Source organism: Alexandromys fortis, unplaced genomic scaffold, assembly GCF_014885135.2.
Source record: "Alexandromys fortis isolate MF-2015 unplaced genomic scaffold, M_Fortis_MF-2015_v1.1 scaffold_128, whole genome shotgun sequence".
Classification (NCBI taxonomy): domain Eukaryota; kingdom Metazoa; phylum Chordata; class Mammalia; order Rodentia; family Cricetidae; genus Alexandromys; species Alexandromys fortis.
This window is the reverse complement of record NW_026068012.1, coordinates 4086426-4104398: the sequence shown is the minus strand read 5'-3', so window position 1 is coordinate 4104398 and position 17973 is coordinate 4086426. Positions and strand designations below refer to the sequence as shown.

At 44.7% G+C, this 17973-nt stretch overlaps 1 protein-coding gene across 3 annotated transcripts in view; it reads left to right on the top strand.

Moving 5' to 3' along the window:
* Fam3b (FAM3 metabolism regulating signaling molecule B) overlaps positions 1-17653 on the top strand; it is a 50229-nt gene extending 32576 nt beyond the window's left edge. For 2 of the 3 annotated variants that reach the window (XM_050162040.1, XM_050162042.1), the window contains exons 3-8: positions 6343-6466; positions 10010-10068; positions 12293-12343; positions 12908-12995; positions 13937-14069; positions 17520-17653. In XM_050162040.1, the coding sequence (XP_050017997.1) occupies positions 6343-6466; positions 10010-10068; positions 12293-12343; positions 12908-12995; positions 13937-14069; positions 17520-17609 (545 nt within the window). In that variant the 3' untranslated portion in view covers positions 17610-17653. The remainder of the gene's footprint in view (positions 1-6342; positions 6467-10009; positions 10069-12292; positions 12344-12907; positions 12996-13936; positions 14070-17519) is intronic. The other variant, XM_050162041.1, reaches the window with a different exon arrangement.
* Positions 17654-17973: the final 320 nt, after the last annotated feature.

Sequence of the window (17973 nt, the reverse complement as noted above, 5' to 3'; positions counted from 1 at the left end):
AACAACCATTAAGGTCGGAGGTTCCCCCTGCAGGGTAACAACGGAGTATTTGTGGGTATACGTAGTGTTCATAGAGCTCATGCCCACTTGACAGCCGGTGGAGGAGACTCTGTAAACAGCACTCTGGCTGAAGGCTGTCAGGAGGGCCAGGAGAAGGAGAGGGGTTTGTCTCCTGATCCACGGGCCAGGTATGCTAGGCACAGCATTGTCCCTAGGGAAACTGTCACACCTACTGAAGTCAGAGTGCTAAAGGGAAAGAATGTTCTCATCCGAGGAGTCATTTCTCTAAACTGATTTTATAACTGTAAATGTTTGCAGACCTGGAAACTGGGAAGCGCCCACTTTTAAACAATGTGCGTTTTTGCATCTAAAGATAGTATCTGGGCAGTGGTAGTGCATGCCTTTAATTCCAGCACTCAGGAGGTAGAGGCAGGCAGATCTCTGTGAAAGTCCAAGGCCAGTCTGGTCTATAAAGTGAGTTTCAGGACAGCCAGAGCTGTTACACAGAGAAACCCTGTGTTGAAGAAAACTAACTAACTAAATAAACAAATAAATAGAAAGGAAGGAAGAAAGAAGTTTTGTTCAATATATTTTCAGGCGAATATCCAAGGAACGAGTATCATTATTAAACTTTTGTTTTGTTTTGTTAAGTAGAAACTGGGAACATGACTCAGGGGTAAGGTACTTTGCTATGCAAACATGAGGAACTGAGTTCACCCACATTGAAAACTGAGCACAGCTGAGCTGTCTGTAGCCCCACCATTGCAGACAGGCGAATTCGGAATCTCATTGGCCACCTAGTTCTGCCATAGCATCAAGCTTCTGGTCCTGTGTGAGACCCTGTCTTCAAGGAATGAGGGAAAGAGCAGGAGACACCTGGCACCCTCCACCGGCCTCTGCTTGTGCACGTGTGGGTGTGTTTACTCCCACACCCACAGCTATGCAGCACACACAGTTTTTAAATTGTTAAACATGCTGTGGAGTGTTAAGATTATCTAGAAATGTGGGAAAGATATTGTATATGCGGAACCTTTTGTATTAAGAGTTTGAATAGTCGATTTGAAGTGGACTGTCTAGAGCTTGGCAAGGACCACACTAAGTACATTGAGCACTATGTTTAATCCATATTCCAACTTTGCAGATGCCTTTTGCGTACATGGAAAAGTCCAGAAGGAAATAGTTGTAGAGGTAGAATAGTAAAGATTCCTCCTCAAGAAAATTTATGGGACTTTTTGGGTCTAAATAATCAGAATCTGTCGGAAGGGAATTAGAAACTGACCAAAGTGCTGTCCTTGCTCCCAAGATCTCCTGTCATTCCCCTTGTTCTTTTACAGTGCTGGGCACCCCAGCTTATCCTGTGTGCTGACCTGCACCCCACCTCCACCCAGGGTTCCCAGGGTAGGCAGAGTCTCTTGTCTTTGAACTCATGTACACACAGATCAGCCTACCAGATGTTCATGCCTCTAACAGATGTTGACAGAGCAGCCACCAGCACTGCCCACTGTGGGGGTGCTGAGATGACTGGATACCAGCTCAAAATCTCTTCTTCTCTGGAGAAGTTTTGTAAAAAGGAAACCGTACGCTAAAGTTAACAAAATACAGGAAAAAGACATCGCAGGGGATGCTGGCGTAGGGCTGAACTGGGCCGAGGAGACAGGCGAAGCAAAGAGCAGCCCAGACAAGTCTGAAGGAGAGGAAGCCATCTCTGCCATTTTTTTCTTTTTGGGGACAGAGGACTGTGGTTCCAAGAAGCCAAATTGGGGGTCTTGTCCATCAGGGACACAAGAGCACGCTGGACATCATACAGCTCCCTGAACCTGTTTCAGCAGGTTCTTCCATGGATAAAGCCATTCACTCTATCATGGTTCCTAATTTTTAAAAGAATTATAACCCTCATGCACACACGTGTGTCTGCTTGCTATAGCACAGGTGTGGGGGTCAGCGGACAACGAGAATTGGTTCCCTCTTTCCATCATACAGGTTCTGGGGAGTTGGCACCCAGTGCCTTTCCTGCTGGGCTCTCGTGCTGGCCTGAATGGCTCCTTTCAATAGACTGATTAACTTTAAAACGAAGAATCAAATCTGTGTGTACTCTGACTGACACTCAGCAGCAAGGCTTTTGGCTACAAGTTGTTTTCATTTGAAGGTGGCTTCTTCAGTTTCAAAGTATATAATTCAATGTGTTATTAACTATGTCTCATGGCAAATCTCTCGATCAAACAAGCCCAGATCTCATCTAACACATATTCTTTGTCTCTCTTTTTCTCTCCTTTGTTTTTTTAATTGATTTTTTTTATTTTTTATTGAAAAAAAAATTTCCGCCTCCTCCCCGCCTCCCATTTCCCTCCCCGTCTCCCTTTTCCCCCACCTCCCTCTCCTCTCCCCCTCCCCCCACTCCTCTCCCCCTCCGGATTTTTATTGAGCTCTACATTTTTCTCTGCTTCCCTCCCTGCCTCTCCCCTCCCTGCTCAACCCTCCCCAAGGTCCCCATGCTCCCAATTTACTCAGGAGATCTTGTCTTTTTCTACTTCCCATGTAGATTAGATCTATGTGAGCCTCTCTTAGTGTCCTCATTGTTGTCTAAGTTCTCTGGGATTGTGGTTTGTAGGCTGCTAACACATATTCTTAACAAAGCCGTTCCAATCTCCCTCCCACACTCTTTAACCTGCCCAGTCTCTGGTTCCCACTATTCGGCTCTGTCTTTGAGTTTAACTTCTTTATATTCCACAATGAGTGAGGTTTGGTGGTAATTGTCTTTCTATGCTTGGCTTATTTCATTTGGCAGGATGTCCCCCAATTTTCCCAAGGTGAACGAACTGCCTTCCTTTTTAAGACTGAATAGTGTTTGCTGTATACACACACCACATTTCATGCTGTACGTAAGCTGCAAGTGAACACAGAAGTGAAGGTTCTCATTAATACACTGACATCATCACCATTAGAAACTCCCAGGAAGGTGCAGGAATGGGATTTGGGTCTCATCTTGTCTACCCCTTTGCCTGTTTTTAAATTTGGTTTAAAATTTGTCTCTGAACTGCTGGAGTTCTGAATGTACTTTGGACTTTAACCAGAATTATTTTCTGTTCTGTTGCTTGTCTCTTTCTTTGCTCTGTTTTTTGTTTGTTTGTTTGTTTGTTTGATTGCTTGCTTGTTTTCGAGACAAGTTTTCTCTGTGTAGCCCTGGCTGTCCTGGGACTCAATCTGTGTAGATGACTTGGCTTTATCCATCTCTATGAAAAGGTCTAGTTTGTAACACCGTTTATTAAATGGTCTCTGTCTTAGAGTTTCTATTACTGCGGAAAAAAAAAAAACCCAAAACCAAAAAGCAAGTTTGGGAGGAAAGCGTTTATTTGGCTTGCACTTACATATTGCTGTTCATCCTTAAAGGGAGTCAGAATGGGTACTCAAGCAGGGCAGGATCCTGGAGGCAGGAGCTGATGCAGAGGCCTTGGAGGGGTGCTGCTTACTGGCTTGCTCCTCAGGGTTTGCTCAGCCTGCTTTCTTAGAGAACGCAAGACCACCAGCCCAAAGATAATCACTCCTACAATGGGCTGGGCCCTCACCCATCGATCACTACTTAATAAAATATCCTGCAGCCAGATCTTATGGAGGCATTGTTTCAACTGAGGGTCCCTCCTTTCAGGAAATTCTAGTTTGTGTGCCAAGTTGACATAAGGCCAGTCAGTGCTATTTGCCCTCTTTGTGTCAATGCATCCCTGGCAAAATCTGAAAGATTGAATGTGGGGGTTTGTTTCTGTGCTCTCCCTTCTGTCCCACTGATTCATATGTTTGTTGTTTTGATTGCCAATGCTTTGTAATACAATTTAAAATCAGGTAGCATACTATTTCTAGATTGCTGTGGCTGCTAAGGATCTTCTGTGGTTCCATATAAAACTTCTTTTTTCCCCTTAAATTTTACTGATTGACTGTGCACGTATGAGCCTGTGTGCCACAGCAGCCCTTGTGTGGAGGGCAGAGAAAAACTCAAGGGAGTCAGTTCTCACCGTTTACCATTTGTTTCCAGGAACTGAGCCCAGGTCATTGAGTTTGACAGTAGGCACCCATGCCCACTGAGCCATCTTGCCAGCCCTCCATACACACTATGTTTCTGTGAAGAGTGACATTGGGATTTTGAATCTGTGGATCACTTTTGGAAGTATGAATATTTTCATATTATTCATTATTATAACTCACAAATAGACAATGTGATACTACTTACAGTTGTCTTCTATTTCTGTTTTACAGTTTGCAACACACAGGGCATTTACTTCCTCGGTTGCATTTGTTCCCAGCTATTTGATTGCTTTGTAGTCATTATAGATTGTTTCCTCAGTTTCTTTTGGGTAGTTTATTGTTAGCACACAGAAATAGTAGTATTGTTTGTTCTGGTGTGTGTGTGTGTGTGTGTGTGTGTGTGTGTGTGTCTTGTGTCCTGAAGGTTGCCTGAATTTGTCAGTTTTAACTGTTTTTTTTCATGTACTCTCTATTTCAGGTACTCTCTATTGGATCATGCCCACAGCACACAGACTACCTAATTTCCTGTCTTATTTTGATGCCTCTCAACGTTTTTTCCTTTCATAACTTCTCTGGCAGGAGCTTCCAGCATTATGTTCAATAGATGTGGTGAGACAGAGTACCTTCACTTGTTCCTAGTTTCAGAGAAAAACTTCCAGTTCCAACTCTCAGCACCAATACAGCCCTCACTGTGTTGAGCCCTTCCATATTTAATCCATCGAGAGTTTCATCATTAAAAAGGGTGAAATTTTATCTTGTTTTCCCCTCCCCTTTTCTACTGATACCCCAGTGAAGTCATGGCCCTTCATTCCATCTGCGTGGTCTCACGCTGATTGATCTGCATGTGTTGAACTGTCTTTGCAAACTGAGGAAAGATTTTTTGTTATGATGAGTGACCCTTCATTGTCCTGCTGTGTTTGATAGATCAGTATTTTGGGAAGTATGTTTGTGCCTATGGTCATCAAAGAATTTGACTTGTAGTTTCATTTCCCGGCAGTGTCCTTGTCTGGCTTTGGTGTCAGGATAATGCTGGCCTCCTATAATGGGTTTGGAAGCACCCCCTTTTCAGGTTTTTGAACAGTTTGAGAGGATTGATGTACTGGGTCATCTTTAAATGTCTGGTAGAAATCGGGGTGGTACCATCTGGCCCTGGGCTTGTGTTTGATGATGGACTTTTAATTATTGATTCAGCCTCTTTTTGTAACTGGTCTGTTTGGTTCTCTGTTTCTTCATGATTTTGTCTTGGCAGGTTGTGAGAATGTATGGTGTTCTTCTAGGACCTCCCAGTTTGGGTAGGAGGATTGTTCATCTGGGGAACAGCTCTCTGTCCTGTGGCATTAGAATTCTCTTCCTTCACACATGCTCTTATTTGAATCTCTCTCTCTCTCTCTCTCTCTCTCTCTCTCTCTCTCTCTCTCTCTAAATCTAGTGTTGGTCATGCCAATTTTGCTGATTTTCTTTCATAAAATGAGTGTTTACTCCATTGATCTTTCTGCCACTCCCTGGTCTTCTCTATCTTACACACTTCTTCTCAGATGTGTCTTATTTCCCTCCTTCTCCTGCCTCAAGCTTAGTTTTTTCTCCTTTTTATGGTTCTCTGATGTGAGTGTAAGGGTGTTTACCAGAGAGTGTTCCTATTCTCTGATGTGTTTATTGCTGTAAACGTCTCTTTTTAAATTACTTTTGCTGGATTCCATACATTTTAGTATCTTTTTCTTTTGATTGATTGATTGATTAATTGATTGATTGATTGAAGAAGTCACAATCCACAGCACAGGCCGTCTTGTAACTCACAGCAATTCTCTTGCCTCAGCCTTCCAAGTTCTGATGTTACTGGAGTCATAATGTCCTACTAAGACACTTTAGATTTTTTTCTTTGATCCCCTGATAGCTCATGACCTTGTTGTTTAACTTCTATGTGTTTCCACAGCTTCTGAAATTCCTTATTTCTCATTTCACCATCATGTTTTCAAAAAGCATTTTAAACATTTTTAACAGATTGAAAATTTGTTTTAGCCAGTGTGGTAGCACACACCTTTAATCCTAGCACTCAGTGTTAATTGTGTTGTGAGTTAGCAGCTAAGGGCTGCAATCCTAAAACCTCTGAAATGGGTACCCGCGCTCACTATCCCAGGCTGTTACCAGAAGACAAAACCACGTTACATCAGCCATGCATCCTGAAGCACATTCTCAGGACCTAAACACAGCTGCCAACTTTGCTTCTAGAATTTCCCCTACCACACTGGGAGTTGGTCCTGGAACAGAGCTGTTGGCACTGGTGGTCACTCAGCAATCGCCTCTGAGATTATCCTGTTCTTGTCTTTACAGCCCCAGCCCCCAAAAGGCAAAAATGTGACCACTGGGCCCCGTGCCCTCCTGACACCTATGCCTACCGACTGCTCAGTGGTGGTGGCCGAGACAAGTATGCCAAGATCTGCTTTGAGGATGAGCTGTAAGTACCGTACGTAAGAGGAAGAGTGTCTGCTTGGCTGTGTCCCCTCTCTTCCCTCTGAGGCTGCACTTGATGTTCCTAACCTCTGACAAGGCGGAAAACCAGGTGTGGGAATAAAGATACCCACTGTGTCCCCCGGGAAGGGTAGTGGGTGTCTCTGAGGGCTGTTTGTGTTCTTTGTAGGATTTTTATGATCTCTTTTGATGGTAGTTCCATGTAATTCACCAGGGAAGCCTCCAGGCTTGGACTTTGCTTTGTGAAAAGACTTTAGCTACAAATACAGTTACTTAGTGGATGCACCGGACTCTACAAGTCGCCCTTCTGGACAGGGTCCGAGTCTGCTCAGTAGCCAGGTAGCTCATCTTCACAGATGAAGCCTGCACATCTCTAGAGAGATAGTTCCTTCCTTTCGTAGGGTGCAAGGTGGAACCTCAGACCTGATGTGCTCAGTGCTTTCCAGATTGCTTTGAAGACATTTTTACTTATCTCTGGCCTCAGCATTTGTACCCTGGTGTGTCCTGCTTTGTCTTATTTAGATGTTTTGGGGCTTCTTAAATAAGTGTACTTCAAAATCCTTCATTGTGTTGGATAAATTTCCTGTTTCTCTCACCCATTGCTGTGATGAAATACTTGAACAAAAGCAACTCACATAAGAAAGGATTTATGTTGGTGCACAGTTTGAGGGCACGGTGCACAGTTTGAGGGCACGGTGCACTATGGCAGGAAGTCATAGGAGCAGGGTCCCCGAGCAGCACGTCCCATTCTGTCAGTCAGAGAGCAGTGAATGCAGCTGCTCAGCTGGCTTCCTGCTTTTTGTTGAACCTTATTCCTTTATTCCTGATATCCCACTGTAGATGGAAGTTTCTGTCCCACCCAGTCCCCAAAACACACAGAGGCTTTTATATTAATTATAAACTGTTTGGCCTATTGTTCAGGCTTATTATTAACTAGCTCTTACAACTTAAATTAGCCCATAATTCTTATCTATGTTTAGTCACGTGGCTTGGTACCTTTTCTCAATGAGACATTCTCATCTTGCTTCCTCTGCTTCTGGCTGGTGACTGCATCTCTGCCTTTCCTCTTCCCAGAATTCTCCTACTCTGGTTGCTCCGCCGATACTTCCTGCCTGACTACTGATCAGTCAGTGTTTTATTAAGCCAAATACTAGTGACAGATCTTTACAGTGTACAAGAACATTGTCCCACAGCAGCCCACAGACTCCTTTCTGTTTGTCACATATCTCTCTCTGTGCTTTACTATGCACAGAATGGTTTCATTTTACCACTGGTCTCTTTTACTGTGTCTAATCTCTCTGAAAACCCAACCACTGACTACTGGTTTTACATTATCATGTCTTAGTTTTTAAGATCTTTCTTTTTCCCAAGTGAGCCTGCCAATTTTTTTTTGACTTCTGATTGAAAATTTCTGTTTTTTTCCACCCTTTTTGCAAGTATTAAGTGCTGTTATCTTGAAGTTCAGTTGGCTAGCTGACTGGAGCCTGTGAGTGTGCCAGTGTTATCTGCTGTGTTCTGCTGGATCCTTTGGCTCTTACTTTTGTTGACTTCATTCTTCATGTGTCAAGCTTCTTCTGACAGTGTGCTAGGCAGTACATCTGAGAATTTCTTTAAAAATAGCAGCAAGAGACACACATTAATCAGTTTTCCATCACATAGTGAATACCAGAAGGTGGATGACTTGTGTAGAAAAGAATTCTGTCTCATAACTCAGGAGGGCCAAGAACATGGCCCTGCCTCCTAGCCAGTGGCTTCACAATAGCTAGAATAGACACAGAGATTGCATTATCAGAAGCAAGCTAGAGGCAGACAGCAACCAGGTTTGCCCTTTTACAATAAATTGTTATTTGAGGGAAATAATATACTTGAAGAATGCTTGATCATCTGAGGATAGTTGGTCCTCCTCCAGCATGTCAGCATCACCATGCTGGGACCAAACTCCTAACACAGGAACTGGCAGGGGCATTCCTTAGTCACAGCTGAAGCCCAGCAAGGTGGGAATTTCCATCTTCTTTTCTCATTTGCTGTTCCCAGGACCTGGAGCTATTGGCAGATCAGGGTGACTCGAACACATTTTAAATATCATCATTTTCTTGGTTACCTAGTTCAACAATATCTTGGCTAATGGCCACAAATTTTAGTTTTTGTCTTCTTTCTTCAACCCTTTGTGACTCGAATGAAGTAAAGCTCTGAGAGATTTGATGTGGCCCTCAAATTGCCTTCAGACTTTTGTCCCTAAGGCCCTCATGGTTGTCAAAAGTGCTCTTGTCTTCTCCAGGTTCTGCTGAGCTGTGAGTGTTCCTGCAATGGCAAAGCTCTCCTTCAATGTTAGACTTACCTCTGCAGTACAAAACAGGGTTTCTCTGGGTACCAGCCCTGGTTGTCCTTGAACTCACTTTGTAGACCAAGCTGGCCTTGAATACACAGAGATCCACCTGCCTCTGCTGGAATTCAAGGCATATGCCACTACCACCTCCCAGCAAATCTTTATGAAATGTTTTCCTCCTCATCTCCTGTTTCCTGTGGGGGTTATGGCTACCTAGTATTTTACTATTGAGAATGGAAGTCCTTCCTTGCCTCTTTTTGGGCACTTGTGGACTGTTCTCTATCTAACACTGAGAAAGCACAAGGCCTCGTGGTTTCTCCAGGCCTTCAGTTAAACATGGCTGAGGCAGAATATTAAAGCGCCTGTTGCCCACCGTATAGCTCTGACATGAAAGGCTAGCTCCAGATTCTTCTTATGATTATACTGAGTCATTGATGCTAATCTCGGCAAAGGTCCAGAATATGCACATGATTGTAAACACACAACACATGTGGACACCTGCACATGTGCGAAGAGATACAATGCATGTATGCATACGTGCAGAAATATGCACAATACAACTTGTACATATACCACACACATACAAGACTAATGAACATGTGCATACATACGGATACATGCAGACATACCATACTAGCATCCGGCTGCTCATAACTACCTTTAACTCCAGCTCCAGGGTATCCTAGACCATCTTCTGACACCCTCAACCACTGCACATGTGTGTACTATACACCTATTAAAATAAAAATATCTTAAAAAGAAAAGCAAAAATGAAATGATGCAATATAAAGTGCTTCTTAGGTGGATATTCTGGATTCTACTTGGTGGGTGATGCAGGCAAAGCCTGTGGTTCTCAAGGGAGAAGGAAGCAGAGACTTGAGGAATCCCAGCTTGGAATGGAGCTGCCATCCTCCCTCAAGTCTGTGAGACCAGGCATGACCTCTCGGGGGCTAAAGAGGGAAGAAGTGGTGAATAGCCTTCCTGTCTGGATTATAAGATAAAGTGCAGCTTAAAGGCACCCAGGAACTGGATCTGAATCCTGCAGGTGTGTGGAGCAAAGGTGGAATAGTTTGGGGGAGCACTCCGGAGAGGGTCACGGATGTCCTGAGCACAGAAGGCCTGTTGACCAGGGCTGCTGTTGAGAGAGGACTTCTCTCCCAGCTTGTGTAGGAGCTCTTTGACTGACTCTCACTCTCTTTTTAGGCTGTTAGGAGAGAAGACGGGGAACGTGGCAAGAGGGATAAATATTGCTGTTGTCAACTGTAAGTGGCACATGTTTCTCAGAAATTCCCTCAAAGCCTGAAATAGGATTTCCACAGAGACCTTGATGTTTCTTGTTTTAAAAGTCAGTGTGTGTGTATGTGTGTGATAGGATTTCCATATAGAGATCTTGATGTTTCTTCTTTTAAAAGTCTCTCTCTCTCTCTCTCTCTCTCTCTCTCTCTCTCTCTCTCTCTCTGTGTGTGTGTGTGTGTGTGTTAGGATTTCCATCCTGATGTTTCTTCTTTTAAAAGTCAGTGTGTGTGTGTGTGTGTGTGTGTGTGTGTGTGAGAGAGAGAGAGAGAGAGAGAGAGAGAATATGATTTCCACAGAGACCTGATGTTTCTTCTTTTAAAAGTCAGTGTGTGTGTGTGTGTGTGTGTGAGAGAGAGAGAGAGAGAGAGAGAGAATATGATTTCCACAAAGACCTGATCTTTCTCTTTTAAAAGTCTGTGTGTGTTTGTGTGTGTGTATGTAATAGGATTTCCATAGAGACCTGATGTTTCTTCTTTTAAAAGTCAGTGTGTGTGTGACATAAATGCATCCACACTCATATGAGTGTGGGCACATGAGTGTCACAGTGTATGTAGAGGTTAGAGAACAACCTCAGATATTAAACCCTTACCTCACCCTTTCTTTGAGATCTCCTCTTTGGGTCTCTGTTTTGTCACTGTGCACACCAAACTAGCTGGCCCATGATTCTCTACCCCATCTCCACACGATACACAGGTCTGTGACAGCTTTACATGAGTTCTTGGAATTTGGACTCAGTTCCTCATGTGCTGTAGGTGAGCCAATTGTTTGTTCCTGACTGCTCAGCCCCAAAATAATCACACAGAAACTATATTATTTAAAACACTGCTTGGCCAGTGACTCTAGGGCATATCTGGCTAACTCATATCCTAAACTAACCCATCTTCATTAATCTTATATCATCACATGGCTGTGGCTTACTGGGTAATGTTCCGGCGTCTGTCTTCAGTGGGGACTACATGGCTTCTCCCTGACTTCACTCTTCTTTCTCCCAGCATTCAGTTTAGTTTTCCCCACTTAGCTCCACTCTATCCCAAGGCCTAAGACAGTTTCTTCATTAACCAATGGTATTTATAGCATACAGAGGGGAATCCCACATCAGTCATGCTTGCAAGACAAGCATTTATCCACTAAGCCATTTCCCCAGGTCAATACCATGGTTTTTCAACATGTTTGCTCATATCTATGTCTACACTGTAATGAATTCTAAAATGATATAATTATTTAAAACTCTTACTTTACAAGCCATTTATGGTCCAACAACAAAAGAACCAAAAACCGAATTTAAAAGAGATTTTGCAATTGAGGAAGGGCAGGTGGAGAGGACACAGTGAAGCTTAGATCCACACAGACGCCGGACCTGGTTCCCTTTGCTTTTGGCTCCTGGGGACCGGGTAAAGGGTAACAATACTGACCAGTACTATATGATTGCTGTGGGCCATAGGAACCTGTGCAGGTGCATCAGCCTCCTCTGGTCAGATAGCCCCTCAGGACACAGAGTGGGAAGTGGAAAGGTCTGGGGTCTTCTGATGGGGAAGAAGAGGAGCATTGAGCTCCCGAGACTGACACAGAACAGAGTCCTAGAGAAGTGGGCAGGCACCTCCTCCCTGATGGAGGCACTCCTTGGAGACCAGCCTATTGCTGCAAGCTTCCCTGGGAGAAGTAAAAGAAACTTTTATTCACCCCAAATAAGGAAGGAGCAGATGGGCTGGATAAGGAGTCTATAGGTCTAGTCTGGTGACGTAAATGAATTTATGAGGGTTGGTCACTAAAGCCTGGATGTCTCACAGACAGCCTTGCCACAGCCACTTCCCAATCCTCTGCCTACCAAGGATCTATTTGACATAAAGGTTCCCAGGATACAGAATTAAGCAAACCTGGTTCAGAGTGCCACCTCGTGGCGGTGATTTCAGGCCAAGCTCAAGGGCGCTATCTCTGTGTACGTACTCTGACCTTGCTCTTACCACGGGAAAGGTGGCCTGCAGCCCGTGGAAAGGACAGCCTGTTTTGCTGCAGGTTGGCACATGGATGAGTCACTCTGGCCAGGATTCAGAAGAATCATGCAACCACACAGCCCCTTTCTAGGCTGAGGACCACTCTGGTCCTATTTCTCCCAGAGTCACTTGGTGCTAGGACTGCCAGTGAACCCTGGTCCCATGAGCTTTCCCCTAAAACCATTTCTTCTGTTTTCAGATGAGACTGGGAAGGTGATAGCAACAAAGTTCTTTGACATGTATGAAGGTGGTAAGAAAACTTGTCTGATTAAAATTAAGACTAAACTTTGTAGACCCCATAGAGAAACAGAAACAGAGAGGGTTTTTTTTTTTTTTTTTTCTTTTGGCCTGCTTTTATTGACTGTAGATTCTGTTGCATTTCTGAGCGCCATGCTCCAGGACATCAGTTTTGGGGACTGACCTCTTGTCTCTAATAGCAGAGGTGGTTGCTGGGTGCTTGCAAAAGCTGGGGTTGGTGGGAGGTTTGGCTAACTACAGCTTCAGGGTTTAATTTACTCAGGCCTTTCCACTCTGTATGGATTGCCTTGTTTCTATCTTTGGATTTATGTTTGCTATACCCTGAGTATCTGTTGCAAGTTGTTGATGTCCCCAGGTCTTCTCCAAGTTAGCTTCCCATGGAACCCCTAATATCATTCCTGAGGAAGCAGCCAGACATGACTGTGCCCCTGAGACAAGTCTTGGAAGCAGGGGATTGAGAGTGGGTGATTGCAGAGGGGGAAGGAATTCCACAGCCAGGATGGGAACCTCATCCTCTGAAAAGATCCTGAACTACTGTCTGACTTTGATCCTACAGATAACTCTGAGCCAATGGCTAAGTTCATTCAGAGCGCCCCTTCAAAGTCCCTGCTGTTCATGGTGACCCATGATGATGGGAGCTCCCGGTGAGTGGATGCAGTTATTCCCATGTGACAAGACAGCCAGTCAGGAGGAGGGCAAAGGCCCCTGGGTCCAAGGGATGCAATGGCCATGACAAATGCCAGAAACCACTCCCACATCCGCAGTAGGACACATTTTTATTCATGCGTGTGCACATACACATGCTGTGCAAACACTCTCATTCACATGCTCACACTCAGTGCCTATGTGCACACACACACACAATTTTCACTAGGAGTACTTATGTAAGCCATTCACTCTCCAAGTGCATGCCACTAGTTCAGAGAACATGTATAGATGTAGAACTCCTTGCTTAGGAAGTGAACTTGTTTAGGAGCACCCAGGCCTCTCGTCCCTCTCCTTCTGCACCATTCCCCTGCTCTCTCAGATAACCTATTGGAGCATGGAAAAGGAAACTTTTGCTATTTGCTTTCATCTTCCAGCTACGTGTTCTGGCCTTACTGTGTGGAAGCAGGAGAGCCACAGGGATGGGAATGATGCTGGCTGAGTGGGAGGATATGACAGAAAAGTGAAACATTGTAAATCTTTCACAACTGTAATGTTACTGGGCTCCAAGTGAAGTGCAAAAGGCTCCCGGATGTGGCCATGTGACCACTAGTAGGGTCACATGGTTCACTGGTACATGTTGTCCTAGAGGTGAAACCTGGGCTGTAGGGAGTCAGGCCAGTTTCACTTCCAAGACAAGCATTGGGACACAACCAGGACATTCAGACAACAGCCAGATAGCCTCCCCCCACAACTCTTTCACTCACACATACTTATACACATATACTCTCACTCATACATACACACTCACAGTCACTCACACCTACACTTACATATCCATACATATACTTACATATACACTCCCTCACATAACACTTACACACTTACACACACAAACCCTTCCACAGCAGGCCTTCTCATGCTTTCTCTTTTGCCCCAGATTAAAGGCCCAAGCAAAGGATGTTATAGAAGCTCTTGGAAGCAAAGAAATCAAGAACATGAAATTCAGGTCAAGCTGGGTGTTTGTTGCAGCAAAGGGTTTTGAGCTCCCTCCAGAAATCGAGAGAGAAAAAGTGAGTGTCTTTCCCCATTTCTTCTCAGACAGGGCTCTGGTGCGTGAAGGGTGTCCCTTCAGCGGTCACTCCCACACAGAGCACTCCCTTTAGTTCTATCTCATCTTCTGGTTTCCACTACAGACTGCACATTGGTTTCAGTTACTGGTGGTGACTGTTCTGTTTGGGCAGGAGGCTAGCCTTCTTTAGTCTCTCCTCTGGAGATTGCAATCACACAATGGATGGGGGCTGAGGGGATTGCCTGAGGTGTTATATATGAACTACTTGCAATACAGTAGGTGGCAAATAGTATTGGCCCTGGACAGGAAGACTTTGACTGGTTGCCTTCCTTAGAGGAGTCAGCTGTAGCTTGTGAGGTCGATGCCTCTGGGAACCATCACACTGACCGTTTTTAATAGACATAAGTGAGTCTGAAGTCTATGGCCATACCACCCTGAACGCACCTGATCTCATCTGCAGAGAAGGATATGGACTGAACCACGAAGGCTAACAGCTCTGATAAGGCTAGGATTCTAAGAAGGCAGAGCTCCACCTATCTCCATGGTCACACCAGGTCACATCTGATTCAGCTTGAGGCTTTGCTCCCACTGCCTGGAATCATGATAGTGACAACCAGGATCAGCTGGGCCTCCTTTTGGAGCATGGCCTCTCCTGGGAGGAGGGGGTGACATCCAGGCCACTGTTACTAGCTTCAGAGATCTTGGAACTTCTTGGATAGCCCCTGCTATGAAACTGAGGAACCTAGGGGCCATGGCCGGTTAACGTGTGTTTTCACTGTGACTCCATTAGCCTGCACACAGAAAGACAGCTTCTTACCCCGCAGAGAAGACACTTCTTACCCTGCTGTGTCTGAAGTCCTGTAGGCAGTAGAGGCCTCACAATCACCTTAAAAGGGAGAAAACTCTGCCAGGCAGCTCCCTAGACCCACAGGGGTTGAGGGGAGACAGGCATGAGACGAGGGACAAGGTGGGCCTCAGGGCTAGGTTTGTTGGGGACACATGGTTTTGAACAGGCTGTGGTTTTCCTGTCAGTCCATCCTTTGATAACAGCAGCTGGGGGGGGGGGGGGGAAGCACCTTGCTTGCCTTGAAACCTGGTGCCCACTTTGAGAATGTGGACTCAGGATTCCCTTCACCCCAAATGACCCATAGCACAGATAGATATCTCCTTGAGCTGTGTGGCCTTTGGCAAGCTTCTTCACCTCTCTGTGCCTCTGATCCTCATCAGTTTAAAGGGGATAAAGACACACCAAAGTAGGCTCCTAATTTCAAAACCTATTCCAAAGCGGCAGTCATCAGAACAGCATGGCACTCAGAGGACAGATGTAGATTGGGTGAGGAGAGCTAGGGTTTCCTCATACCTGACCAGATGATTTTACCTAGTGAGCCAAGACCAGCTCCTCAGGGGTAAATAGTTTCGTCGATAAAGTGTTCAGGGAAAACCAAATATCACATAGGGAGAAAATGGATTTGGATCCCCAGCACAGCGATATACAACAATGCAGGACTGAGAAACCACCTAAACGTGGCAGAGATAAAACTGTCAAGGTCTCTCAGCAGGACAGCAAAATGAACAGAAATCTCTGTCTTGTCATCCTGAGCTTAGCAGGTACTTCCGGAGAAGTGCAGAGTTCCACAAAAGGAAAGATAAATGTTCAGTTTCAAAATACAAAGTTTTCTGTTCCAAAGGACAAATGAAGAAAGAAAGAAGCGAGGCAGGGTGGCACACGCCTGTCATGTCAGTGGGAGGTGGAGGTAGGACAGTCAGGAGTATAAGGCCATCCTTGGCTACCTGTGAGTTCAAGGCCAGCCTGGTCCTCTCAAACAACAACAATAAATTGAGGAGAAGACCCACAGAACAATTTTAAGAGAACATGTTTGCAAACAACAGACTTGAGTCCAAAGTATATAAAGAACTCTTACAAGTTAATCATTAAAAAGATAACCCAATTGAAAAATGGCCAAAACCTTGGAAGAGATGCTTCTTCAAAGAGTATGTGCACACGGACTGGTAATACACGTGAGGAAAGATGCTTAGTAACCCGAGGCATCAGATCATGGTGAGATGGAGCCTCAAGCTCACTGTGGCGGTTGTAATCATAACTTTCAGCAAGACAGGTGAGTGTTGAAGGGAGTGTAGAAAAATTAGAATTCTCACAAGGCTGGGAAAGATGCAAAATGATGGAAACTCCTTGAGGAACATTCCGGCAGTTTCTTCCAAATGAAAGAGACGGCCTAGCAAGCTTCTTGAAGGGTACTTCCAAGTGTGAAAGCCTTCACTCAGAAACTAGGGCACAGCTTTACATACAGTGCTCTTCCTCCCAGCAAGAGGTCAGTGTCAACATGAGTAGCCATAGAGGGAAGTGCTCTTCAGCCATGTGCAGAACTGAAATTCTGACATAAGCAATTTTCCTGAAAATGTTATGGCGAGTAACACAAAAATAAAAAATTATGTATCGTATGATTCCATTGCGATACAGAATTTCTAGAATAAGCAGATCCAAAGGGTCAGGAAGTAGGTTAGCGGGTGCTTGGGGTGGGGAAGGACAGCAGGACGGCGACAGAGATGTGACTCTCATTCCAGTGATGAGAATGATTTATTGATCATAGTGACAGTTGCACACTGGGAATGTGCTGAAAAACGTTTGAGTTGCTGAAACTCAACTTCAGCAGGTGAGTTTCATGGTATGTGAATTACATCTCTGTAATGATGTGGTGTGAGAAAAGGCGCTAGGCTGTGAGGAATTGAAAATATAGAGTCATAAAGCCTGTTCCAGTGCGAACGCATACTTGCTGAGCAACAAGCACTAATGCACTCTGAAAACTGCATGTGTGAAATCTGGAGTCCATAGTCCTGGTCCCACCAGTGACAGGTATACCGATGTGCTGTCCCTACAGCAACACTCTCCAAATGCACATTTAAGTGGATCCACAATGAAATAGAATCTGCAGCCCAGTTCATATTTCAGTAGCTGCTTCTTACAGGCTCTTAGACACTCTGCTAAGCCCTGCGGTAGACTGCAGAAGGGCCTCATCCTTTGGGAAAGTTCTAGAGCTGCATTAAAAATATACTTGAGAGACACACTGAGGCTGGGGTGTTGTGGTTCAGACCTATAATCTCAGTACTTAGAAGGCAGAGGCAGGAGGATCACTGTGAGTTCCAGGCTAACCTGGACTGTAGAATAAAACTCCTTTATATCCCAAGAAACTGACAAAAGGAAAGGAAGGGATGGAAGGAGGGAAGCCAGGAAGTAAGTAAAGAAGAAATGACAAAGAATGCATGGAAGAAAGAAGGGGTGGGGACACCGAGAAGAATTCTAACCTTAACCTCGGTTTGAGAAGATGTCACTATGAGACTTCTGTTCACATGACTTTGCTCAGAATAGACACAGACACAGTAGTTTTTGATGAGCTTAGTGGATAAATGGCACTCTTTTCTTCCCCTCACTTAGATCAACCACTCGGATCAATCCAAGAACAGATACTCGGGCTGGCCAGCAGAGATCCAGATTGAAGGATGCATACCCAAAGGGCTGGGATAGCAGTGCTTGGACCTCAATAAATGTGTTTTGTACAGATACATACAGCTGGAATGTCCCGGGAGTCTGGTTTCTTGAAGTCCAGATTGGAGAGGAAGTGTTGATGTGCATTTGAAGTTTGTTGTAAACCAACAAGACATTGCTACACTGATTCTTAGCTGCTGATGCTATCATATTTCTGTTTGCATAGTTGACATATTCTCAAGCCGGGAAAGCAAGCAGAAGGGAGTCATTATGGGGGGAAACTGGATGTAGCACTGAAAGAAGCAAAACTCCGTGTTGGTTACCGAGAGTGTTATACTTGTGTATAAATCAGGCCACTTGCTGCGGGAGCTCCTCTGGCCAGTGGCCTTTAAGAGACCACCCC